This window comes from Oryctolagus cuniculus, chromosome 4 (assembly GCF_051225735.1).
Source record: "Oryctolagus cuniculus isolate XC-2025 breed Fujian yellow rabbit chromosome 4, ASM5122573v1, whole genome shotgun sequence".
Lineage (NCBI taxonomy): Eukaryota > Metazoa > Chordata > Mammalia > Lagomorpha > Leporidae > Oryctolagus > Oryctolagus cuniculus.
In genome coordinates, this window is record NC_142870.1 from 19,761,161 (window position 1) to 19,788,111 (window position 26,951).

Genomic DNA, 26,951 nt, shown 5'->3' on the forward strand with positions numbered 1-26,951 from the left:
CCTTTCTTGCCATGAGATCTCTCCCCGTCCCACCCTTTTGCCATCTACCATCAGCTGTGCTGTACCGTTGCACTTTGAGCCTCCAAACCATGAGCTCAGTAAACTACACAGCCTCACACGTTCATTGTAGTAATAGGAAACAAACAATATACCTTTTATTTAGATGATTGATGTTTCTTAACGAATCAGGGTTCTGTATTCATTCCTTCTGCTCATATCAGTAGGTGCTGTCTGGTGACTTTCTTCCACCTTCATTTTTTTCAGATGAACTTGTCCTATTTTCTATAAAGTACTGGGATAAAATTTTCTTGCCTTCCCAGGCAACCTTCTTTAATTATTTTTTATTTAATTAAAATTACTTATAAAAATGGAGCAGATTTCATGCTTTTCATATGTATATAGTTTTAAGAGCATAATGATAGTTCCCACTCTACCCTCCCTCTCTTCCTTAGTCCCACCCTCCCTCCTCCTTTTCTAATTTTTCTTTTAATTTTTCAATGACAGAACTTTCAATTTTCTTATAATCACAAGCTTAACCCTCCCCTAAATGAAGAATTCAATAGTAGTAAGTAGAAAAACCACTCTTTCTCAATAGTATAGACAAGGGCTATATATAATAAATCTCAAAATGTTAATTCCACTCATATACATTACGTTTTTTTTGTACTCTGTATATTGGTAACCACAAATCAGGGAAAACATAGGATATTTATCTTTTTGGGACTGGCTTATTTCCCTGAGCATAATAGTCTCCATTTGCATCTATTTTGTTGTGAAAGAATTTCATTCTTTTTTATGGCTGAGTGATAGTCTATCATGTATATACCATAATTTCTTTATCCATAAACATGGGGTACATATATGTCCATCTAAACATATAAATACATCATTCTAGAGAGATTTGATGCAGCAAGGTTTCCTATCTTGGGTTCCATTTGTGAAGTTTGTGAGTACATTAGCTGTTTTTTTTTTTTTTTTTTCATCTTTTACAACCATATCTTTCCTGTCTTGTATTACTTCAGAATACAGGATTTTGCATATACTTAAAAAATGATTTAAGGTTTCTACCTTCTGTGAAATAAATGTTGAGCCCTGATTCTATCACTTAGCATTTTATTTATTCCTTTGAAATGTGCAAGATACTTTAAAAACTTTGTAAAGAGTGGAATTAAAAGATAAATTGGGATTGATGCTGTGACATAGTAGGCTAAGCCTCTGCCTGCCACACCGCATCCCATATGGGCACCAGTTCGTGTCCTGGCTGCTCCTCTTCTGCTCCAGCTCTCTGCTGTGGCCTGGAAAAACAGTAGAAGTTGGCCCAGGTGCTTGGTCCTCTGCACCTGTGTAGGAGACCCAGCAGAAACTCCTTGCTCCTGGCTTCAGATTGTCCTAGCTACAGCTGTTGCAGCCATTTGGGACGTGAATCTACAGATGGAAGACCTTTCTGTCTCTCCCTCTATCTCTAACCCTACCTCTCGTAAATAGAAAATTTCAATTTGGTGTAAAAAAAATTGAAATCCATGCATAGTTTTTTCATAATATGTATTTTCTATGAACTTCTTGAAGACCTATCTTACATGCCTCTGCTCATTTCTCTTGCTAAGTCACAACATACCCCCAGAATTTAGTGGGTTAAAACTAACCTTTCATTAGACCCATAGGTCAGCTGATCTTGGTTGAACTTGACTGGAGGTCATAGGAGACAGTCAAACCTATACAGATGAACAGATAAAATATCTCTTATGTCTGCAATCAGTATGATTAATAGATTTTGATTTTTTTCTGTGTTGTATTATGTGCTGAATGCTAATCAATCTTAGCTGTCAGAGCCAGTGGCAATCATACTGGAATATAATAAATTTGTTAGTATCAAATTTCTTTACACTGAATGCCATTCAAGCTGTTATTTCTTAGGAGTCCAATTTCTGAGTTCTCCAGCTATTGTAACATATACTTTAATAACTCTACAGTGAAATTTTAGCAAAATACCTGTAATAAATTTATTAAACTGTGCACACGTGTGTGTGTGTGTATTCTAGTACCACTACTACATAATACACAGGTAGCAGTTTAGTAGCCATATATATAGGTATTTGTCTACGGTTGAAAAAATTAAGAATATGCAGATCGAATAAGATTAAGAGTTGATGGGGTCGGCGCTGTGGCGCAGTGGGTTAAAGCCCTGGCCTGAAGTGCTGGCATCCCATATGGGCGCCAGTTCTAGTCCTGGTTGCTCCACTTCAGATCCAGCTCTCTGCTATGGCCTGGGAAAGCAGTAGAAGATGGCCCAAGTCCTTGGGCCCCTGCACCCACATGGGAGAGCCGGAAGAAGCTCCTGGCTTAGGATTGGCTCAGCTCCAGCTGTTGTGACCATCTGAGGAGTGAACCAGCAGATGGAAGACCTCTCTCTCTGTCTTTACCTCTCTCGGCAACTCTGTCTTTCAAATAAATGAAATATTAAAAGAATTTATGAACATACATTAATAGTTGCAGTATTGGAGTATTTGGACCTCTGGTTTGCAGATTCGATTGGCTCCATCTGATTTAAAGAAAGAACTAATTTCAAGAAGGTTGTTTACTTGCATTTTAGGGATATTTCTTGAAGAGGAAGGCTACTAAAAGTTATTAGTTAATATCTACTGATTTAAATTTAAGAAATGCAGACTAAATATTTTAAACTGTGGATTCACTTCTCCTTTATCTCTGTGTGTGTGTGTGTGTATATATATATATATACACGTGTGTGTGTGTGTGTATTGAAGCTGGTAACAAAGACCTACAAAAGCACTTCTGAAGGAGGAAAATTATTTGAAAACCATATGCAAGATGTAAAAGTAAATATGCTTGGCCTAGGGTCAGGAATGCCAGCTGGCTCATGTGAAAACCAAGCAGGAGTTTGCAGTCACAGCCTTGGTTGGTTTCCTTGGCAGGTTTCTGATAATAAATCCATGAGGAAGTGACTCATCTCGGTTCTACTGAGAGTCAGATGACATAACAATTTAAGATGCTCGATTTGTTTTTTTGTCCTAATCCTTTTCTTATCGCCCCAAGATCAAGGCCAGTGAAACAGAGCAGTACTGAGAGAGTCAAAACAGTATAAATATCTTAATACTCTGTGCTTTTGATGGTTTTTTGAAAGATTTCAGTAAAACTTTATGGACAAAATTAAAGAGGAAAACTATCTCTACATAAAAATGACCTTGAAAAGAGATGAATTCTTATCAATGTGAAATTACAACAGATGGCACAATTATACATGTATATGCACATTCTTAAAAAACTTCATGGGAAATGTGCACTAAGGAAGAACTATGTGGATTTTAAAATTTTGCACCAAAATACTTGTCTTTTAATTCCATTTTTCATGAACTTTTTGAAGTACCCTTGGATGTATGGTTTCATATATGTCTTTGTGTGCGTGAGTGTGTATATGCAGTTAAAATAGAGAACATTTACTTGTTAGAACTAAATACATTTAATTGGGTTGTGAACTATTTTTGAGGCTAGTAGTTTGAGGCTCTATTTTTCTTAAATTCCATTTTATATACATTTATTTCAGAGTTGCCAATGGACATTGCTTTCTTGGGCAAGCCTCAAATATGTGTTTTAAGATTGGGTTATTAATTTTGTGGGTGTTGGATAACAAAGGTTTCTATTAAGAGTTCTTTTGGTCTCCTCCTGAGCACCAGCAGCAAGGGTGGTTTACCCGGCTTGTAAGATGGTAGGAGCTCGCGAACACCCATCCTTTCAGCACAAAGAAAAGCTTGCTAACAACACGGGCCGCAAATAGCATCAAGGACTTATAACTTGTAATTTGAAGCAAGATCAACAGGGCCCCAGAACAAATGTCAAGTCTCCAGGAGTGAAATATCAGTTCTCCATAAAGAACCTTTTGCTCTCTCAACACTCTTGTGTGGTCAGTCAAGTGAGTGGCCGAAAGTCAAGCTCTGAAACCATTGTGCAGCAGATTGTGGATGCAAACAGATGTGATATCTCTCCGTGTGGGTACAGTGGAGCTGTGAACAGTTTCAGTAATCACATTTCATTTTTCTGTAGGCTTTGGCTGGCTTCTCTATTCTTTCTCATCACAGGCACACATACATACACACAGGGCAAAACATTGGAAAATTGCAATTTTCCATTTTAATTTGCTAGATTTAGCCTGGTCATGCCAACAGAATCCTTGATGGAACAGGTCCAACTCTTCTTTTCTGCCTCTGTAACTGTGGCCTTGGATACATCTTTGCTGGATTGCTGGTGTCTTTTTCCTTCTTAGAGTTCAGATGAATGGTTTTTACAGATTTCTCCCACTTCTGCAATTCTGATTTCAAATCCAGTTAGTGCTAAAATGTGCAGTTGCTGGTTCTGCTAAAGATATTCGTATGGCATTTAAAGGAAAACCTTACCAGATAGTCTTTTCCTTTAGATAATGAAAATTTACTATGCTGAGGGTTAAGTAAGGTATTTAATGATTCCCTTGAAAAGGGTTCACTCTGAAATTTTCTGAATTGTGATGGTAGAGGACGTTTGTAAATGGAAAATGTAAATGTTTTTACCATTGAGTTTAAAAGTAATGTGCGGTATAAATGTTTGTGGGGTATAATTGAATTATGTGCATGTTAAGGGAAAGCTGCATTTATGTGAGGAAACCACGGATGTGCTAGAAATAGTATCACCGTCCTGTGCTTTCAAAAGAGACATTAGATAAACATCGCACCCTAAGGAAAAGTAGTAAATACAAGCCTTTCGCTATATGGGGCCAGCTGTTCAGACCACTGAGAAGTCAGCCCCAGCTCAGAAACCAGATGATCTGCATTAGCCAGAGACCTTCAAGATTACATCAACCCGCAGACGCAGCTAAGCTGTGGAGCTGTGCCCGCTCCTTGCCAAGCAGGGCTTCTCAGCCAGCCACACAGAGCGCTCCTTGTTCCCTTCTGCCTTGTAGTTGAGACTGGGGAGGAATGTTGCCAAGCCTGCTCCATAAGGAATTTTGATCTCCTTGATGATAATAAAGAGAGAAACTTTTTTGGAGAAAGGGAACACCCAGTTTGAAAGACAGCAAGAGAACTTGTTCATGAAGTCTGCTTTGCACTTCCCTGTAAATTGCAGCCGGGTGTATGAGTATCAAATTAGCCCCGATTAGGTCTGTACATTTGTATTTGTTTATTTTAACTTTCCCTTAAGCCCTTTTGAAGTCATTCTACTGACTTAGCTAAATTGCACTGGAAAGTCCATTTCATTTTAGTACTGTTAGGTTGTCGCTCGAGAGTACCCGTTTCTGTCAGCAAAAGATTTTTTTTTAACCTAGAAACCTTTTATTTAAGGTTACCAAATTTCATGCATTTCATAAATATAAAAGATTTGCAGCCTGGTTAGGTGTAATATTTACATTTCTGTAGTTGAGAGCGTACTGTGAACAGCCTCTTGTTTTTGCAACGACGTGTGAACCGTCCTTTGTCTTAGCAAGTTATTTTGTTCATTGTCACTGAACAGTGTTTTCCCATGGGAAAGCATCTCCGGTTCTGTGATGTCAGTGGGAAGCCATTCAGTGTGCAGAAATTATCTTCATATTCAGTCTTCAGAAATGTGTCAGCCACGAGTGACCAGTTGCGTACCAGGGTTCTAATCTTTTAGGTGTTAGATTTCTGCCAAGTAGCCTTGAGTCACCTTAGAAACTGTTAAGACTTAAGTGGAATAAAAACATAGTAGTTATTTAATTGGTTATATTTTCCATCCATTGGGGTATTTATATTTTGCTTCTTTTAAGAGAAATGTTTAAAAATTTTGGGATAATTATCTTTAGAATGACTTTGAAGGAGCATGCTTTTAAACAATACTTATTTATTTATTTGAAAGGCAGAGTTGGAGAGAGAGAGAGAGGGAGAGACACAGAGATCTCACTCTCCTAATGGCTGCAATGGCTGGGGCTGGGCCAGGAGCCAGGAGCTTCTTCTAGGTCTCCCAGTAGGTATGACCCAATCACTTGGATCCTTGTCTGCTGCTTTACCAGGCCATTAGCAGGAGCTGGATCCCAAGTAGAGCAGTTAGGACTCCACTGGCGCCCCATGGGATGCCAGCATTGCAGCTGCCCTATAACACTGGGCCCAAGAGCATGCATTTTTGCTGGTGCAGAAAGGACTCAAACATTTCAATTTTAGGACTGTTCATATAAATGGGTCCTGACTATTACCCTGTATGAGATTAAGCCATTTAATAGAGGCTTCCTTCAGGAAAGGGGATTTGAACCAACCTGGTGGACTGTTGGACCACAGGTATTATTTTCTGTGTGGCCACATTGCCTGGTGTTGATGCTTTCATTCTGGCTGAATGCCAGGGATCACTGGCTGCTCCTAGCAACCAGACTTTATTTCCTAAATGGGTTATTTGATGCAGGTAAAGATGTTGTGTGTTGTTTATCTTGTTTTAATTAACTCAGGATGGATGTGTTACTTAACAGGTAGAATTCTTTGCAGGTGGGCCTCGGTAAGAATTTTGTGTCTTCAAACTAATTGCTTAAATTTTTCATGTACACATCTGATGTGGGCTTGGAAAACAATTTTCCCTGAGAAGCATGGTAACCTCATCGTATAGAAAATTCAAAAGGAACTGAAGCACTTATTTTCTAGCCTAAAATCCCATTGTTAAAATGAAGAGATTGGGCCAGCTCTGTGGTATAGGGGGTTAAGCTGCCGCCTGCAGCACTGTCATCTCATATTGGCACCAGTTCGATTCCCAGCTGCTCTACTTCCAATCCAGCTCCCTGCTAATTCGCCAGGGAAGGCAGCAGAGGATGGCCCAAGTGCTCGGGCCCCTGCCACCAATGTGGGAGTTGGCTCCTAGCTTCACTTGGGCTCAGCCTTGGCTGTTGTAGCCATTTGGAGAGTGGATCAGTGGATGGAAGATCTCTTGTTTTTCTCACTGTGACTCTGCCTTTCAAATTAAAAAATAAATAAATCTTTGAAGGAATTATAAAGCAATTTGAGGGACATAATCATTTTTCCCCAGAAACCTTTTATTTAAGGAATACAAACTTCATACATTTCATAATTACAGCTTTAGGAACATGTGGTGATTCTTCCCACCATTCCAACTCTCCCACCCACTTTCCCACCCCTCTTCCTCCTCCCTCTCCTATTCCCCCTGTTATTTTTTTACTAATATTTATTTTCAATTAACCTTATACATATATGACTAAGTGTTCCTCAACAGTTGAGACAAGGGCTGTTCAAAGTCATTGCTTCCCAGAGTGTTAATTTTACTTCTACAGGTTGCCTTTTAGGTGTTCTATTAGTTATCACATGTTAGGGAGAACATATGGTATTTGCCCCTTTGAGACTGGCTTATTTCAGTAAGTATGATGTTTTCCAGATTTGCCCATTTTGTTGCAAATGAGCAGATTTCATTTTTTTTTTACCCCTGTGTAGTATTTCATAGTGTGCATGTCCCATAATTTCTTTATCCCATCTTAAGTTGACCTGCTTTGGGCTGATTCCATCCATGTCTTAATGTTGTAAATTGAGCTGTGTAAACAGGAGAGTACAGATAACTCTTTCATATGCTGATTTCATTTCCTTTGGGTAAATTCACAGGAGTGGGATGACTGGGTCATATGCTAGATCTATATTCAAATTTCTGAGGTATCTCTATACTGTCTTCTACAGTGGCTTTACCAGCTTACATTCCCACCAACAATGGATAAGGGTGCTTTTTCCACCACATCATCACCAACATTTGTTTGTTGATTTCTATATAAAAGCCATTCTAATGGGAATGAAGTGAAACCTGGTTGTTGTTTTGATTTGTATTTTCCTGATGACTAGTGATCATGAGCATATTTTCATGTGTCTGTTGGCTATGTGAGTTTCTTCTTCAGAAAAATACCTGTTTAAGTCCTTTGCCCATTTCTTGACTGGGTTGTTTTGTTGTTGAGTTTCTTGATCTCTATATATTTTGATTATTAATCCTTAATCAGTTGTATAGTTTGCAAATAATTTCTCCCATTCTGTTGGTTGCCTCTTCACTTTGCTGAGTGTTTGTTTTAAAGTATAGGAGCTTCTCAATTTGCCGTAATCCCATTTGTCAAATTTGGCTTTGGTGGTCTGTGCCTCTGGGGTCTTTTCCAAGAATTCTTTGCCTGTGCCAATGTCCTGCAGGATTTCCCCAATGTTCTCTAATAATTTGATGGTATCGGGTCACAGATTTAGGTCTTGAATCCATTTTGAGTGGATTTTTCTCTAAGGTGTACATAATCATTTTATTTGAAGACATGTGAAAAAATTAGTCATTTAGTAGCCAGCACACACACACATATGCAAACTGATGGTCTTTGAATAACTGCAAAGCCAAAAAGAGGAAAGGAAGACAAAATAAGGGAAGAAATAAAGTGAAAAATGAAGAGGCATTAACTTATTACACTTATCTGATGGGGTGACCAGTTGTCCCATTTTGCTAAACACTGTCTTGGTTTTATCAGTAAAAGTCCCAGTCTTGGATGAGCTGTTTTGATTAGTTATCCTATTGTCAGGGCAAGGAATTTGCCTAATTTAATGCTGTGTCCTGAAACTACATCAGTGCCTAGTGCTGTTAAGTTGGAGTTGTGCTTCTGCAGTTAGGAACTGGAAGGGTAAGATCAGTAAGGAAAGAAGAGAATGTGTGATGCTGTGAAATTAGAGGATTACGGTAATAAGAGTAGTAAGAGAACTAGCATAAATTATTTAACAGCAGTCAAGGGGGACTTCCAAAGCAGAATTCATGTGTGCCAAAAAACCCGAAAAGTGACAAATACTGAAGAAAAAGCCTTTTTGGTTTCTTAGATAAGAAGTGTAGCATGTAACCCTTGAGGACCTCTGAGTTGAGTGATAAGAATGCACCCCATGGGAGACCAGGAAAAGCACCTGGCTCCTGGCTCCTGCCAGGATCAGCGCGGTGCGCCGGCTGCAGCGGCGGCCATTGGAGGGTGAACCAACGGCAAAGGAAGACCTTTCTCTCTCTGTCTCTCTCTCTCACTGTCCACTCTGCCTGTCAAAAAAAAAAAAAGAATGTAAACCATTAAAGAAGCAGTTGGGAAAGTGCTGAGTGTTTATTGTTTGCTCTCTTCAGTAGAGGAAGGATATTTGTGCGAGTGATGAGCTGGAGAAAAGGGGTGGTGTCCTAGGTATTTTTGGTTGTGTGACAGATTACTCAAATTTCATATTTTAGACAACATTTGGGGCAGGCATTTGACACAGTGGTTAAGAAACATTGGGGCCTTGCAGCCCACATGAAGTGCAAATCCCAGCTCTGTTTCTAATTCCCGCTTCTTGCTTGTGTGCATCCTGGCAAAATGCAGGTGATGGCTCAAGTAGCTGGGACCTGCTACTCAAGTGGGAGATGTGGATTGAGTTCCCAGCTCCTGGCTTTGTCCTCTCCCAACCATGGCTGTTGTGGGCATTAGGAGGAATGAACCTGTGAATGGGAGATCTATCTGACTCATTCATTTATTCTCTCTCTGTTTCTCTCTTTCTTGCTCTTTCTCTCTCTCTCTCTGTGCCTTTCAAATAAATAAAAAAATTAACAAATTTTAAAACTTGTAGAACAGCAGTTTTCATCTCACAGTTTCTGCGGGTCAGGAGTTTGGGAGTGTCCTTTGAGTGGTTCTGGCTCGAGGTCTCTCTTGATGTTGTAGACGTGGTGTCGGCCAGGGCTGCAGTCACTTGAAGGCTTGACTGAGACTAGTCTGCTTCCTCACACCACACCACTGTTGACAGCGGACCTTAGTGCCACTCCCTGGGGCTGCTTGGGTATCCTCACCCCATAGCAGGTGGAAGGGATCCCAGAAAGCAATGAAGAACCTTGATCCCCTTTGTGACCTTGCTCTGGAAGTCATACATCATCACTTCTGCTCTTCTCTGTTTCCTGCACAGAAAACTAGGATACCTTGTGGGAGAGCCTGCCCAGGGAGGTGAATACAGGAGGTGAGGCTCACGGGAGTCTTGGTGGAGGCTGGCTGCCACAGGGAAAGAGATTGTCAATGAGGTGTTCCTTGGATGGAGGGAAGGGAATCTACGGCGTTGGTGTTGATGAAGAGTTAGAACGTTGTCCTTGGACACTGCAGTGAACTGGTAGAGAAACAGGTGCAGAGAAAATCTGAAGTCAAGAGGACACCAGATTTATTCAACGGAATATTTACCATCTGTGGTACAGGTTCATTAGATTTTGAGTTAGGGACGTGGTACCAAGACACAGCTAAAACTAGAACTCTTTGCGACAGGAATAAGTTTGAAGTTTGATAAAATATCTTGGGGAATAAAGCACCTTGGGGGAATAAATTGGCAGTTCCAGCAGTAGATTGTGAGTTTACCAAGTCAAGGCCCTGGGTGGCACCTAAGACAGGGCCTTAGTCACAGATACTAGTTTCATATTTGTCTTTATTTTAGCTTTCTTGAATTCTTGCTACTTATTTCAATCAGATAGCCAAACTTTTCTGATTAAAACCAAGGCATTGATTTTACTATTAAATTCTCAGGGAAATGATGAAATTAAAATTTTATAGCATTCTGCTCAGGCTGCCTCTTTGCATCTGGTGAGGAATGGGACTGTCAGTTTCTTCGAAGTTGTAGGGAGTGGCTTGGGGCTCACATGTACAAATACAGGGATTCCCATTAATCCTTTGTCCCCAACTGCTGTTGGAAGTGAATGATTAATATTTAACAATGGAGAGACAGAATTTTGTTAAATTCAGAAGGAAAAAAACTGCGAAACAAGATTTTATAGGTTTCCTTTTTTTTAAAGAATTATTTATTATTTGAAAGTCAGAGAGAGAGAGAGGTCATCCATCCACTGGTTCACTCCCCAAATGGTCCCAACAGCCAGAACTGGGCCGATCCGAAGCCAGGAGCCAGAAGCTTCTTCCTGGTCTCCCACATGGGTGCAGGGATCCAAGCACTTGGGTCATATACTGCTGCTTTCCCAAGCCTTAGCAGAGAGCTAGATCAGAAGTGGAGCAGCCGGGATTCGAACCGGCACCCAGATTGGATGTCGGCACCGCAGATGGCAGCTTTACCTGCTATGCCACAGTGCTGGCCTTGGTTTTATAGGTTTTGCTAGCAGCTTTTGCATTCATGACTGCATTCAGTGCAAGGACTGTTTGTTTAAAGGACATAAATTGTCATTACAAAATGGACAAAATACATGTGAAGATGCCTCGACAGGGCAGATGTTTGATCTGTTTTGTATTATTTTGGCAAGAAATGTCAGCAAAATTGCATTTCTTAAACTGAAATCTTTCAGTGCAATTTGCATGTTGTTCATGTTTTTCCTCCGGGGAACCATTTTTGGAATAATACAAGTAACTATGAAATCACCCAGTTCTTGACTGTGTGAATGGCTTCTGTTGGAAGTTTATTCTTCTTAGCATGAATGTCTCACATTTCCACAGCAATGGAATTCAACAAGGGGGGGATTACACTTAATGTGTCTTTTGATTCCTTAGCATCAAATAACACTTTTATTCCTGTAGATTTATTTTTCATCTCTTGCTGAATTTTTTTCTCTTCTTGAGATACTAGAACCTGTTAAACAAGGTACAGATACTTTAGAACTTTCATTTCCCCTTCTAAAAATATTTACATAAAGATAATACTTATGCACAGAAGGGGTTAAATACAGAAGGCACCCTTTTTAAGATTTATTTATTTATTTGAAAGAGTTACACAGAGAGAGAAGGAGAGGCAGAGAGAGAGAGAGAGAGAGAAAAAGGGAGGAAGGACGGGAGGGAGGGAGGGAGGAGTCTTCCATCTGCTGATTCAGTTTCCAATTGGCCACAATGGTCGGAGCTGTGCTGATCTGAAGCCAGGAGCCAGGAGCTTCCTTCAGGTCTCCCATGCAGCAGAGGCCCAAGGACTTGGGCCATCTTCTACTGCTTTCCCAGGCCATAGCAGAGAGCTGGATTGGAAGTAGAGCAGCTGGGTCTCGAACTGGTGTCCATATGGGATGCCCACACTGCAGGTGGTGGCTTTACCTGCTACACTTCAGCACTAGCCCCAAGAAGGCACCCTTTCAAAGGTACTCTCTTGAAGTGGTGTATTGCCTGCAAACATTAGCTAAGACCCATTGCAAGTAGGTGTCATTCTGGACTCTGAATGCGACTTTGTTGCTAGTTGGGAATATGGGACACCAGCACCCTTAATATACATTTAAGAGCTGAGACAGTGGTAACCAGAGAATGTTCTAGGGAAAAACCATGTAGGATGGTCAGCATATTCAGCTTTGCTTCAGGGTGGTGAATTATACAGTAAATTTTTCTGTGCAGAAATCATAATGCAGTCACTTGCTAACTAATAATATACACTGACACCCTGTTCTTGGTGCTGAGAGGTGGCACAGGATGTCACTCCCAGCCTGACCATCAGGAGGGGATGGGCATTGTGCTTTGTATGAGTCAATGGGTGGTTGATATGAGAATGTGGTTTCCTCCACAGTGATTGTATTTATTTCAGAAAAACATTTTATTTCACTGTCAGAGCCTTCCTATAAGCACTGCAAAAATTTTCTGTGGGGGAAAATGTGTATTTTTCAGTGAATAAATTCTTTTCAATATTGTTTGTTTCTTCTTACATTTCCATAGAAAAGAATGCCCTGTTGCATGGGTAGTTGGACATTTCAGTGGCTTATAGAATACTTGATCCCAAGGAATGTGAAGGTGGGGCTAATTCATACTTAAGAATTAGCAAGAGACTTGTTTTTATGTTGTTGCCATGTTTCCTGTTCTTCGACCTAACCTCTGCCCTGGAGATTCTGTAACTAACCAAAATCTGTATTTTTTTCAGGTGCCCACTGATGGCAATGCTGGCCTCCTGGCAGAACCCCAGATCGCCATGTACTGTGGTAAACTGAACATGCACATGAATGTGCAGAGTGGGAAGTGGGAGCCAGACCCATCAGGTACCAAAACCTGCATTGGCACCAAGGAGGGCATCCTGCAGTACTGCCAAGAAGTAAGTCCTCTCAGTTTGTGGTGTCAGGATGGCACTCAGAGAGTGCGGGTATGGGAGCATTTCTGATTTCAGACTTTCGGATTATGGATGGTCAGCCAGCATTTATTTTCTTTCTTTCTTTTCTACAAAAGGTACCTTACCATAAGCAACATTTTGAACTTGGCTATTTTGGTTTAAGTTTCCTGGAAATCATGTCCTCTTCATTTGTAGAGATCTTCATGCATTGTGTAATTTTTCCTGTTGTCGTCCCCGTTATCCTGTAGGGCATTCCTATCTTATTAATTCATTTAACAATTACTGGAGTCCCAGACATTTTATCCCACATCTCCCAACAGCTGCCTGATCTGGGACATATGGCTGTTGTGCTTTAAGGATGTTTAAGGGAATTAGTCTCTTCCTTCTTGACAAAGCAAAATTCCTAACAGTGTAAACACCAAAGCAAAGTTCCTCACCGATGAAACACCAGGAGCTTCGTGACATTTTTTATCTTTTTTTTTTCTTTAAAGATTTACTTATTTGATTTGAAAGGCAAAGAGAAAGAGAGACAGACAGACAGACAGACTGACTCTTTTCCATTTATTGGTTTATTCCCTAAAGCCAGGATCCCAGAACTCCATCCAAGTCTCACAAGTGGGTAGAAGTGACCCAAGTACTTGAGGCCATCATCTTCTGCCTTCCCAGGCACATTAGCAGGAAGCTGGATAAGAAGTAGAGTAGCTGGGAATCAGAACAGCACTGTGATACTGGATGGGTACATCACAGTGGAGGCTTTACCTACTGTACTACAAAGGCGGCCCTCCCCATTTCACTTTTCTGCATATACAGACTATACATTCTGAGTGTTAAAAACTTGCTGATTAATTTATTTGCAAGGCAGATATTCAGATTTCTTATTCTCTGGTTAATTCCCCAAATGCTTGCAACTTCCAGAGCTAAGCCTGGCAAAAGCCAGGAGCCAGAATTCAATCTGTGTCTGCTTCAAGAGTGGCAGAGATCCGAGTATTTGAGCCATCACCTGCTGTCTTCCAGGGTGTTCATTAGTGGGAAGCTAGACTGGGGAATGGAGCCAGGACTCAAATCCAGGCATACTCCAATATGGGATGTGGGCATCCCAGGCACTGTCTTAACTGTTGTGCCCAATACCTGACCCCAGAATTTTTTTAGGCTAGAATTTAAATTGAGTTATTGATATTTGTGTATTTAAAATTATTATTACTAAAATGTTTAATTTTTTAGAGTGTTCTATTTATAATAAGCAGTCTTTCTTTTTAAAAAAGGTTTTATTTATTTATTTGAAAGTCAGAGCTACAGAGAGAGAGAGGGAGAGACAGCGAGATCCTCCATCTGCCGGTTCTGTCCCCAGATGGCTGCAACAGCCAGGGCTGCACCCAGCTGAAGCCAGGAGCTTATTCTGGGGTGCCACATGGGTGACAGGGGCTCAAGGATTTGGACCATCTCCCTCTGCATTTCCTAGACCATTAGCAGGGAGCTGGATCAGAAATGGAGCAGCTGGGACTGGAATCAGCACCCATATGGAATGCCAGCGTAGCGGGTGGCAGTTTTACCTGCTGTGCCACAACACCATTCCCAAAGAGCAGTCTTTAATTATTTACTCATGTTCTGAGAAACAGAAAAGCATATTATATATCAAGGGACTTTTTGACCATCATATTTAAGTGGACTTTCCTAATATTTAAGTTCTTATATGTATATTTTTAGAATATATTTTGTCCATATATTTATTAAATAGGGATTGATAATAAATAAACTTTTGCCCATACATTTAGGAAGTATGTATTTTAGAAATAATGTTCACATTCTGCCGAGTTCCTCTAGTACAGTTTTATAGGTAAGTTATGAATTCGGCAAAGTGCATGTGTCTGTGTGTTTGGTATCATTTCAGGTTTTCTGCATATGCATGCAGGTTACGCATTCTAGTGCTTATCGGATTTTTTTAATTCTAGAATTCAAATGCAATGATATTGCTCTTTGGCTATTTTGGGGTGAATGTGTGTGTATATATACAATTTCCTCCTATAGTTTCCCTTATGCATACCAGATGTTTTTACACTGTATGGAAGCCCAACAGAAATTACTCTGCTGGACCCTGGGAGCATCTGTTATTTCTTGCTGCATTTAGATATTCCACTAATTCTTGGGGAGCTTTGCTGCTTGTTTTATTCTGTTGTTTGTCCCAGGGTTAAGCACAGGGCAGTTCTTCCCAGTCCCAGACTGCGCCAGGTTGCAGGTGGCTGGGGATTCTGGTGTTGTCCTCTCTGTCTCTGCTCGTGATCCGCAGAGGTGCTTCTAGGGTGGTGCACACCAATTCTTCAACAAATGTGAGCCAAGACTGTAGCATTGCATTTCCAAATGTCACTCTCTTACTGTGTCACCGTGTACCAAGCTTCTCAGTTCCCTCAGGGCTCCTTTGCTAGAGCCTCAATCCATGGCCACATGTGGCTGTAGAGCACGTGAAATGTGGCTGGTCCACATGGATGTGGTCGTAGCTGTAAGATAAGTGCCGTATTTCAGAGATCAATAAACATATATTCATGAGATTATGTCCAGGGACTGACTCCACCCAGGAGAAGGTCCAGTGAAGGGCTTGGCGTAAGGCCCTGAGTCCAAGAGCTGTCAAGGACATAATTACCTCTATAGCAGCCGACCTCCATCTGTTTGTGGTGCAAGACGAGGCGGCCGGGCCCTTACTGATAAATCTCCTTGAGACAGACCCTACTAGTAAGCACGAGGGCCTTGGACTTTGCTTGTTTCCTTAGTCTGCTGGCTATGCGGTTTTGCACTATAATAGTCATACTGAGAAATAAAGCTTTTGGCAGTCTAAGAGTTGTCCCTGTCCTGTGTTTTCCAGAGAATATTCTCCCAGGTCCCGGGGGGGGGGGGGGAGGTCGCCCCCCCCCACATAAAACATCAATAATTTTATATGGATTTCATATTGAAATAGTTCCATTTTATAGTATTATTAAATACATTGGCATTATGCTATTACATTTTAATTTTGTGTGATTAAGATTGACTTCACCTGTTTCTTTTTACTTTTTCACATTGCTGCTAGGAAGGGTAAAGTTACATAGGCAGTGGCCTCATAGCTCCATAGAACAGTGCCATGTTCCCTGATATCTATGCCACCCGTGTCTCTGGGTTATATACAGACTTAGATATCATGACGTGGCAAGTGAGAGAGGGAAGTAGAATTGATGAATACCCCTTGATCCGCCCTCAGGACTTACTGGTGATTGAGAGTCCAGAGGGAAGTCTTGTTTTTAGCCTTTTAAAAATGTTTTGCACTAAAAATATTTTAGATATTATAATTTAATATTATTTTGCATATTAAGGTAGTTTACTTACAAGTTTTTAATTCATTGTTGTTTTTTACTTGAAAGGCAGAGAGAAAAAGAGAACATGAGACAAAGAGAGCTCTCCTGTTCTCTGGTGCACTCCCCAAAGGCTCACCGTAGCTAGGGCTCAGCCAGGCTGAAGCGAGAGTGCTGAATGAAGTCAGGAATGCATTCCAGGCCTCCCATGAGGGTGGCAGGTGACCCAGAGACTTGAGCCATCACGTGCTACCTCCCTAGGATGAGTTGTAGCAGGAGGCTGCTATCAGAAGTGAAACAGGACCCTGATATGGGACACAAGTGTCCCTAAGTGGTATCTTAACCACTACACCAAATACCCTCCCCCCCCCAAATATTTTAATATAAAATGGTCATGTGAATACCTTTCTGGTGCCCAGTGTTTCTCTCTTCCTTCCTCAAAGATAAATCTGTGGGTCCCAAGGGTGTATTAATGAATAGGACAACAGGATCTGTTCTTAAAAGGGAACTGAAGATGGAGGAAAGGCTTGTAAAATATAGTAATTTTCACAATAAAAAATTGACTTGATGATGGTTATGACACTAATGCCAGCTAACCTTTATGGAGCATATCAGAGAAGTGCTTGTGGTGATTTTACCCACCCCCTGTCACCTCTGGGGAAGAACTTTGGGGAAGAACCCTGAGGAATTGAGACATTTAAGTGGAGCAAAGAATGAATACTATACAGGGAGAAGAGCAGTGGCCAGGGAGATAGAACTGGGAGGTGTTGTGTGCTGCCAGTCAGGCCGGGTTAAAGTCTTAACTAAACAAGGGTAGTGATGAGAGCGCAAGTGTGATGCAGACAAGGTAAAATCATGTCTCTTGCAAAATGACCACATGTCGGAGATTTGACTGGCTTCACTTATTGATGAAATAATCTGTAAAATGTTAAATCTGATCCAGTTTGACTTGGATTTAAATTCTTTTCCCAGCACACTGCGATTGCATGACTAGGAACAGGAATTATCAGGAATAATGCCAATTGTTTTCACGGGGCAGGCATCCCTGGAATCACCATCAGGTGTCTACCTTGTCTCTCCGTGCAGAGTTGTAAAAGTAGCCTGAGAAAAACATGCTTTTTAGAATCAGATAATCCCAGACACCTTCCTTTCACTGTTAGGAGATGCAGAAATCTGGCCTATGTCTAAGTCTTGGAAACTTTTAGGTGACAACATTCTTTGGATTTAGAGCAGTCTCAGTGGAATAGCATGGGAAGAAGTGAAATGGCAATAGATTGTGGAAAGAATGACATGAATGGGTGGTGAAGACAGTGTGGACTCTGAGGAGAGACCTAGAGGCCAAGAGCTTGCGGGCAAATGAAGGCAAAAGGAAAGGCTTTGGGTGAGAGTTTCAATGTTTTTTGCTCTTTGCTTTTAGTTTTTTGATTGGAACAGCATAAGCTATACTGGCAAGGGAAGATATCCATAAGAGTGCGGCTTAATATCAGGGGACTTCTATAAGACTCAGCAATAAGTGAGATCCAGTGGAACAGTGTTGTAGTGAGTCCTGGAAAGGAGTGAGACATCTCCTTTTCTGAAACGGGGACATAGTCTGATTGGGTCATTTTCTAGCAGTTTTGCGAGTGTGCAGTCCCAACCTGACATCCACCCTGGGCCCTGTCACTATATTCACATGGACTCAGCAGCTGGGCGAGCTTACCTTGGCTGTGGGAATGTGTGGTCTGTTTGACAGCCCAGGTAACAGGGGACAGAGGCTATAATCAGAGAAGGAATGGCTTTTGGCATGGGGCAAAGTGGAGCAAGGACTACAGTGCCGCACAGCAGGTGTGGAGTGGAAAAGGGTTACAGGTTCGGGAGGGGAGTGGTGGCTGGGAGAATTTACAGGGCATCAAGACCTTAGCTGGCTTTGGGGAGAATGTGTGCATGAGTGAAGAAAGATTTCTTAAAACTATCAACAAAGATATTTTCTATCCAGTGTTGTATATTGAACTATCTAGAATTATCCTTATTGATATTTCAATTTCCCAGATTTCCTTATTGATATTCCAATTTTCCAAATTTCCACTACTTTCTACATTGTGGCTATTCCTGATAGCTTTCTTTAAAACCAGAAATAATGAGTAGTTTTTCTTTTGACTTGAACTTAGGTGTATGTAGCATCAATTGATTCATTGCTAAGAACAAAAAGGAAAATGACAACTCTTATTTTTCTACCTCCTCTTCTCATGGATTTTTAAATTACACTATATTTTCAAAGTTTTACAGTCTTACTGTCTTCTATGGCTATGAGTCCCCTAGTAGTAGGTCCTGTCTTTATCTGGGTTCACTGCTGATAGCCAGTGCTTTCATGAAAACAACTCAATTCCTGTAACTAAATGATTTCTCCTTTTGTTGGATGGCTTTCATGTTCATTAGGCATTTCCAGGAGTTGTTATGGAACAGCAGCTTAATTGGGTGTAGAATTTTAGGTTGCCAGTCAGTGTTTTGCTCAGCACTGTGAAGATGATTATCTACTATATTATGATACCTAGCATTGAGCAAAATCATTTCTTTTTTTAAAAAAATACACAGAAACCATAACTTTTAATTACCATTAACAGGGTTACTCATTTAATGATTTTTTTTTTCCCCTGTGTGATTTTTCTCTTTTCTTTATTTGCTCCCGTTGCCCTACTCGTGATCAAAACACAGGTGTTTAGAGACAGGTAGCTGAGTCTGAGAGGCAGCTTTTGGTGTCTGAGGTCATAGGACTGCAAAAACAATCCCCCTTCGCCTGTGTCTGTGACCTGACTTTGACCTTTCACTAACTAGTTGAACTCATTTGTTAAATTAATTTTTTCTAAGGATTGCTTTGCATTGTATGTGCTCAGCTTAGAGTAAAGTGTTAAATTTTGATAGTAAACTCTCTAGTCTGCATTTGTGTAGTCTCATATTACAGAGAGAGAGATCCTTAATCTGCTGGTTCACTCCCCAAATGGCTGCAAGGGCATTTGCATTCCCTGCCACTGAGTGTTTTTTTGTTTGTTTGTTTGTTTGCTGTTACTTTTGCCCTCCTGATTTCTTCAGTCCTATCTTTGGTCTAGAGCAAGATTAAGGAGAAAAAGTGAAAATTGATCCTTTAATGTTTTTTCCTTGTTACAAGCCTGTTGAGAAGTTCCACTGAGAAGAAAGGTTAAAATTTATGGTTTAAATTGAGTTTTTGCCTAACCTTATGTACATTATCCCAAGTCCTTCCATTTTTTTGGCACCTGTACATGTCCTCCTCTTTCCCAATCATAATAGTTTTACATTTGCTCCATCATCATTCAGTCTTGCTCTTCCACCCATCTCCCAAAAGTATGTCTATACAAATTTTTTTATGCCTTTGGTCATTTTGTTTTATTTTCTTTCTGATAAGACTTCTCTGTGAGTGTGATTTCTAGTGGGAGCAACCTCCTGTCATTTGCTTCTCAAGAAATGTGATCAGACATGTGGGCTGACCTGGGTAGGGGTCAGTGTGTCTGATGGGGCTTTGCAGATCCTGAGATTATTGCTTCAAAAAGGAGGGGAAAGATGAAAATTGTGCATGGAAAGCAACCCAGAGGGAGGAGGAGGATGCTGAGCAGAGCTCCACTGGCCAAGCTTCACACTCTTCCAGGAGGGCACACACAGGGCTGGGAGTCTTGGGCTGACCGCATTTCTGCTGTTACAAGACTTTTCTTTATGACACCAGTGTAGAAAAGAGAGCGTTGCCACCTCCACAGCCTGAGCTGGCTGGCGAGGTGCTCTGTGGGAGAAGGTTCTGGGCTCAGATGGGCTCTCCTGGACACACAGACATGAGGTGTCCCAGTGCTGTGCTTGGGGAGTATGAGTAGGAAGGGCAGTGACAGCCATGCTGCTGCTGCAGAGAGGCAACCCCACTTTTCAATGTGGGGAGACTGAGGTTCAAGGAGTTTTGGGAACTTCCCAAGGTCACTCACAGTGAGCCCACTTTTGTGGGGAAGAGAGGCAGCTCACAATCTGGGAAACTCGAGGTCACCCTGCTGGGGAGAGAGAACAGGCAGGAAGGCCCTGAGTGCTCAGAGCTGCCTGGAGGGGACTTGGCTCTTCTGAAGATGTCTGAGGGGTAGGCCTCTGGGGAGGGTTTGCCTGGCATTGGGTGCAGTGCGGGAGAAGGGGAGGGGCAGGCATTCTGTAAGAACAGCGCTTCTGGTGAGGTGGCACCTGCCTCAAAGTCTTAGCCTGAAAAGAGGAGAGAGCGGTTTTGAAGCCAGGCAAGGCAGGCTCCCCAAGTACCTACAATTCTCTGAGTTCCTCACCCCCTCAGCAGCCCCTGGCTGAGGAGCAGCACAGAATGTATGATGAGGCACAAGCAGGAGCTGAGAAACCCCCAGCTTCCTTTACTGGAAACAGGAATGCAGTGGGGGAGTGAGACCCAGTGCCAGCAGGGCCAGGCAGCCAACTGCTCTGCAGCCTGATCGCCAGATACGTTTCACTCTGTGTGTCCTCGAGACCTCGTACCATGGGGAAGGGTGCAGAAGGAAGCCAGGGTTAAAGCACGACACACTTGCCTTCTTTTGCCTCTTTCTTTTTGCTTTATGTGGGCAACATTGGTGGGTTTCTTTGTTTTGTTTTAATTTCTTCATCAAGTATTTTTTTTTTAGCTTTCATAGTTTGTCCTTTATTTTGGAGTAGGCATGTTGCTACCATTTGATTTCCTCAATAATTACTCTTTTTTTTTGCTTTTGTTTTTTTAAAATATTTTTAAATTTTTTTAAGGAATACAAATTTCATAAGTACAACTTTAGTTATTCTTCCCACCATACCTGCCCCCACCCCCCGCCACAGTCCCACCCCATCTCTCCTCCCTCTCCCCTCCCCAGTCCCATTCTCCATTAAGATTCATTTGGGCCGGTGCCATGGCTCACTTGGTTAATCTTCCGCCTGCAGCGCAAGAATCCCATATGGGGGCTGATTCTAGTACCGGTTGCTCCTTTTCCAGTCCAGCTCTCTGCTGTGGCCTGGAAAGGCAGTGGAGGATGGCCCAAGTGCTTGGGCCCCTGCACCTACACAGGAGACTAGGAGGAAGCACCTGGCTCCTGGCTTCGGATCTGTGTAGTTCCAGCCGTAGTGGCTATTTGGGGGGTGAACCAATGGAAGGAAGACCTTTCTCTCTGTCTCTGTCTCTTGCTAACTCTGTCAAATGAAAAAAAAAAGCATTCATTTTCAATTAACTTTGTACATAAAAAACCAACTCTATACTAAGATTTCAACAATTTGCGCGCACACACACACACACACACACAAACTATTTGAGAACAAGTATCACAATTAACTCTCAATACAACTCATTGAGTACAGAGGTCCTGCATGAGGAGTTCGTGCACTGTGACTCCTGTTGTTAATTTAACAATTAACACTCATGTATGATGTCAGTGACCACCAGAAACACTTGACATGAGCTGCCTAGGCTATGGAAGACTTTTGAGTCCACAAATTCTATCAGTATTTGGATAAGGCCATAAGCAAAGTAGAAGTTCTTTCCTCCCATGAGAGAAAAGTACATTCTTCTCTGTTGGCCACTTCTTTCACTGGGGTCTCAACTCACAGATATCCTTCATGTAGCACATTTTTTGCCACAGTGTCTTGGATTTTTGTGCCTCAAATGTTCTCACAGGCTTTTCAGCCAGACCAGGAAGTCTTAATGGCTGATTTTGAAGTCAGAGTGTTACTTAAAGTGATTGTCCTTCTATGAGTCTGCTGTGTGGACTGCCTCCCATTCTGGAACATTCTCTCCTTTTTAATTCTATTATTATTACCAGACACTTGATCCTGTTTATATGATCACTTTAACACTTAATCCTATTTATATGTTCACTTTAACACTTAATATGATCACTTTAACAATTAAGATGCTATTTTTACCACCAAGCTTGTGTATTGATGACTGCTAGGGAATGCAGGTTTGTTACTACCACGCCCAAATGCCTACATTGAAACTATAACCTCCAATGTTCTGATATTGGGAGATGGGACCTCTCGGAGGTGACGAGTGTTTGATGAGGTCATGAATGTGGGGCTCTCATGATGGGATTCATGCTCTCATGAGAATGCCCACACCAGAGGCCTTGCTGCCTTTCTCCCTGCTCCCACAAAGAGGTCATGTGAGGACACAGCAGCATGGTGTAGCTGAGCCTCCACCAGAGCCCAGCCATGCTGGCTCCTTGACTTAACTGTGACCAAATGTGTTTCTGTTGTGTCAGCCACCCAGTCTGTGGTATTGTTGCAGCAACCCATGCTGACCAAGACAAGGATATACTGTGGCTCCTGCAGGCAAAAGCGCCGCAAGCACCATGGTGTTGCTAAGAGTTAACAGTTCTGGAGAGCGTGCCTTCCCGTGCACGGGATCCCACACTTGGCTCTGACCCAGAGCATGTCAGTCAGCACTGAGTGCTTGTGGGTGGCCTGTTGTTGGCCTGGGTACTAGAGCAGCTTGGGCAGGAGCTCTGAGTCCATCTCAGCCTTCAGAGAGCCTCTCGAAAAATGTGGTCTGAGGCCTCCTTTTGTAGAGACCTTTTCTTTCCATTGATAGAACTCTATAAAGAGATTTTTAGGCAAGAGTTGGGGGAATGTTGGCCATTAGTTCATGTATTTTTAACCCTGATAAGATCTAAGTGCCATGATAGATACTCAGTAGTAGCAGAATGATAAATACATAGTGTGGTTTTAAAAATTCAGTTTGATATTCTGGGTGATCAGTAAGTGCACTTCCTGAATGCATGAAGCAAACCAGATCCCTGAACTGTTATTTGTTTACTGCTTGAAGCTACTGAGTAGCTTGTGTGAATAATAGGTGTCCACAATGGACACTCTTTTTTTTCTGTGTGGTCCATTGATTTAAAAAAGGACAAAAGCCTTTTCTCTGCTCTATACTGGAGGCAAAAACTGCTGACATCATGAAAACAACTCAAATATAATTATGTAAATTATTCATTTTCAACAGCATGAAGGAGCCACTTGCCTTAATGAATTGTTGTAGTACCGAAACTTTGGCCTATGGAATTTCTTCATATAAATAGACCAAAACAAGGATAACATTCCCTTTGAAACATATTCTATCGCTGAGAAATGTAAATTAGAAATTGTTATATTTCCTTTTACTCTTTCTTTTGCATGAAATGATTTTTTAAAAAATATTTAAAAAGGCTTTGAGATATATGAAGGAAAATATACTCCAGCCCTACATCTCAAGAAGTTTATTTGTTCCTAAATTTAAAAAGGCAAATTTAGCCAGTATTTATTGGGCAGTGTTAAGAATAGGATTTTATGTTGGATGTTGCTGAGTTCTTGGTCCATAAGGAGCTTGCAAACATCCAGTTAAATACAACTGAGAGGAGAGTTCAGGAACTTGACAAAGTGGAATGAAGCTGTAAAGCTGTCTTCATTGTGAATCTAGGGCTTTGGGATCTAAACCAAGAGATTAATGGGAGCCTTGGGAGGGTTTTATTTATTTATTTTTTAAAGATTTATTTATTTGAAAGAGTTAGAGGTCTTCTATTCTCTCGTTACTCCCCAAGTGACCACAACGGCCGGAGCTGAGCCAATCTAAAACCAAAGCCAGGAGCTTCTTCCTGGTCTCTCTGTGGGAGCTGGGGCCAAGGACTTGGCCAGCCTCTGCTGCTTTCCCAGGCACATTAGCAGGGAGCTGACTGGAAGTGGAGCAGCCAGTACTCACAGGTGCCCATATGGGATGCCTGAGTTGCAGGCCAGAGCTTTAAGCCGCTGTGCCACAAGCACTGGCCTCCTTGGGAGAGTTTTAAGCACAAGTTTTTTTCTGGTCAAGACATTTTTAGAAAAATTAGTTTGTTTCCAAGGGTAGGTCAAATTGGAGGAAAGGAGGACATTGAAATCACAGAATATCCCCCGGGAAGGGGACCTGAAAGATCAGGATGCCCCTCCTCCCCACCCTCTGCAGGATTTCCTGCTGCTCTGATACGGAAATCTTTGCTCTGGGCACTTGAGCAATCCAGACCCTTTCCTCACTCCCTGATAGGAACACACAGGTAGGTGTTGTAAAAGTTAAATATTGACAATTAAACGTGGCATTGTATGCAGGTACTTTAAAAAGTTCATGGGAAAATAAAATTGAAAAATAAATTTACTTTGTTGCAAAAGGTTCTAAAATCCATGCATACTTTTTTCATGATCTGCATTTTCTGTGAACTTTTTAAAGACCCCAGCATTGTTCCTCCTCTGTTGAAGAGAGAACTTGAAACATAGGCCCTGCTGCCTACCCTTTGTATCCTTGAAAGCAGAGCACCCCCTGCCAGGTGGAACCGTCCTGAACCTGTGGATGACTCAGGTGCCTATACTGGGGAGCGAATCTCTGGGGAGAACTTTGAACCAAGTGAGCGTCAAGTGCTGGCAGAAATTTCAACCGGAGAAGTTAGGTGAATGTGGGTTTGTTTATAATCTCATTAGATTCTGGGTATACTCTCTCTTTTTCTACCTGGTTTCCTTTCCAGAGTTATCTATTTTCTATTTCTTTAACCTTTTTGCTCTAGTAAGTGAAAGGTTGTTTGTCTGTAGGTTAACGGGATCAGCAAACAAAGCGCACCAGAGCCTGAACAAAACAAAAACTGCCTGTTAGATGAGTGGAACAAAACCACTTCTGTTTCCTAGCTTCTGCGCTGGAATGTGTAACTGAACGTGGGATTCCCAGACAAGAATTGGGAATCTCCACCTTTTTGTTTTTGGTCTGCAATGATTTGAAGTTAAAATTTAAATTAAAAAAAAAAAAAAAAAAAAAAAGCCGACACCGGATCTGATCTTTTAACCAGCCAGCTTTGAGGGGTTGCCGTGTGCACTGTGCGGTGGTAGAAGCCGTGGTACATTCTTGGATGTAATTTTGTGCTGTGCATCCTCCACCTTTGCAAAACTGAAATTGATCTACAAATTACAGGCACAGATACATTGAAAGATTCAGAAATTTATATTTAAGTGAAACCGTTTTTGAATAGAGTATTGAGCTACTCATGTATGAATAAAGATAGACTTCATGCATTAGTGAGTGGTCTGTATGAAAATTAGGATTCCTTGCACAAACCATAAGATTTAGGTAGGGGCAAAACATGATGAAGCCATTTTAGATATCTTAAAGAAGTAAGAAACTATCCAAATCTTTGCTGTGCTTTTCAAGTAGATGAAAATAAAAATAAGACAAAAAAACAATTAGCTATAAATTGAAAGAGAATAAATAATCTAAGCTACATGTGTGCACAGCTGTTTGCATTTTCACATTTGTGTCCTGCCCTGTTTGCTTTAGTGTCTGTCTCCCACCCCACCCCTGTTTTTCACACACACATTCAGCACTTTGGAATTAGAATGACATGTCAATCAAGCAAGTCCTTCACAGTATTTTCCAGGGCTGAGTATGAACATGTGGGTATAACAGTGCAGTGTCAGAAGCAGGATTGGGCCATATTGTAGGGAGATATGCTAAGGGCCTGCAGCATTTCACCTTCTTGGCTTTCACAGAAGGCCATGATTGTGAACACGGTGGCTGCCTAGACTTCCACTATTGCATCAGTGTTGCATCAGCTGCCTGTGGCCTCTCAGCACCTCATTAACTTGCATGCAGAGGCGCCTTCAGTTTCCAGTTCTCTGTCTCAATTAGATTAGATGTTCTGTTTTTGGGGTCACTTATTAAAACAACGTATGTTGAAAGCAGTTCAACATGTGACTTTTTTTTCCTTAATATTCCAGAAAAATTCAAAGTATGTTATTTACATCCAGAAACAGAAGTATCATGTCTAGGACACACTTTGTCTTGTTTGTATGACCAAGTCGCAAGTCACTGAAGTTCCAGCTCTGCTTCTGATTCCAGCTTTTTGTCAGTGCACACCCTGGGAGGCGGCAGGTGAAGGCTCAAGTCCCTGCCGCCCTCCCCTGGAGCTGGTTTTTTTCCAGGCTCTTGGCTTTGGCCTGGCCTCACCCTGACTATTGGCAGGCATTTGGGGAGTGAAGCAGTGAATGGAACATTGCTCTCCGCTTTTCAAATAAAAATTAAAATAAATAAATACACATTGAAAAAACTTTATTGTACACTTTAGTGTTTAGTCTGTTGTAGCTTGCCCTTCTGAAAACTAGAGCAGTTACTGATTCATAGAGGCTTATGTGACAGGCTACCCCTCAAACATTTACTGTGATGTCTAGCAGTTAATAAACCCTTCATTATTATTTGTTTTTCCTGTTCTCCTCATTTGTTTTTCTTTGAAAAAGGAATTGTATATAAAAGCTTTTGGAAGATGGAAATATCCCATGATTAGGCTGCCTCTATAACATTTTGTCATGGTGATATGGGTTACCTTTATTAATTATTTTAATATTAGTGTCTTGAGGGTCCTTGATTTCTATTCAGATAAGAATTCTGAATAAAACAAATTATAAATAAAATCACGAATAAAACAGGTGACATGGTTAAATTTTATCATTTATTTAGTGAGAGAAATACCAAGGAATGCGAGGGCTTTATTTAAGGGAGAAAGGAGTCTAGAATCAAAAGCTGAGCCCATGCCAGGCAGAGCTTGCCGGGAGCCACATGGGAGAAACAGGCCAGAACCAGAACAGAGCCAAGTGTGTCTTTAGGAGTAGCACAAGTAGCCAG

At 41.4% G+C, this 26,951-nt stretch overlaps 1 protein-coding gene across 7 annotated transcripts in view; it reads left to right on the forward strand.

Annotated features, from left to right (window-relative positions):
* The window catches only part of APP (amyloid beta precursor protein), a 269,028-nt gene that overhangs the window by 46,273 nt on the left and 195,804 nt on the right, over positions 1–26,951 (forward strand). For all 7 annotated transcript variants that reach the window (XM_008266825.5, XM_008266826.5, XM_008266827.5 and 4 more), the window contains 1 exon segment: positions 12,807–12,974. In XM_008266825.5, coding sequence (XP_008265047.1) covers positions 12,807–12,974 — 168 coding nt within the window.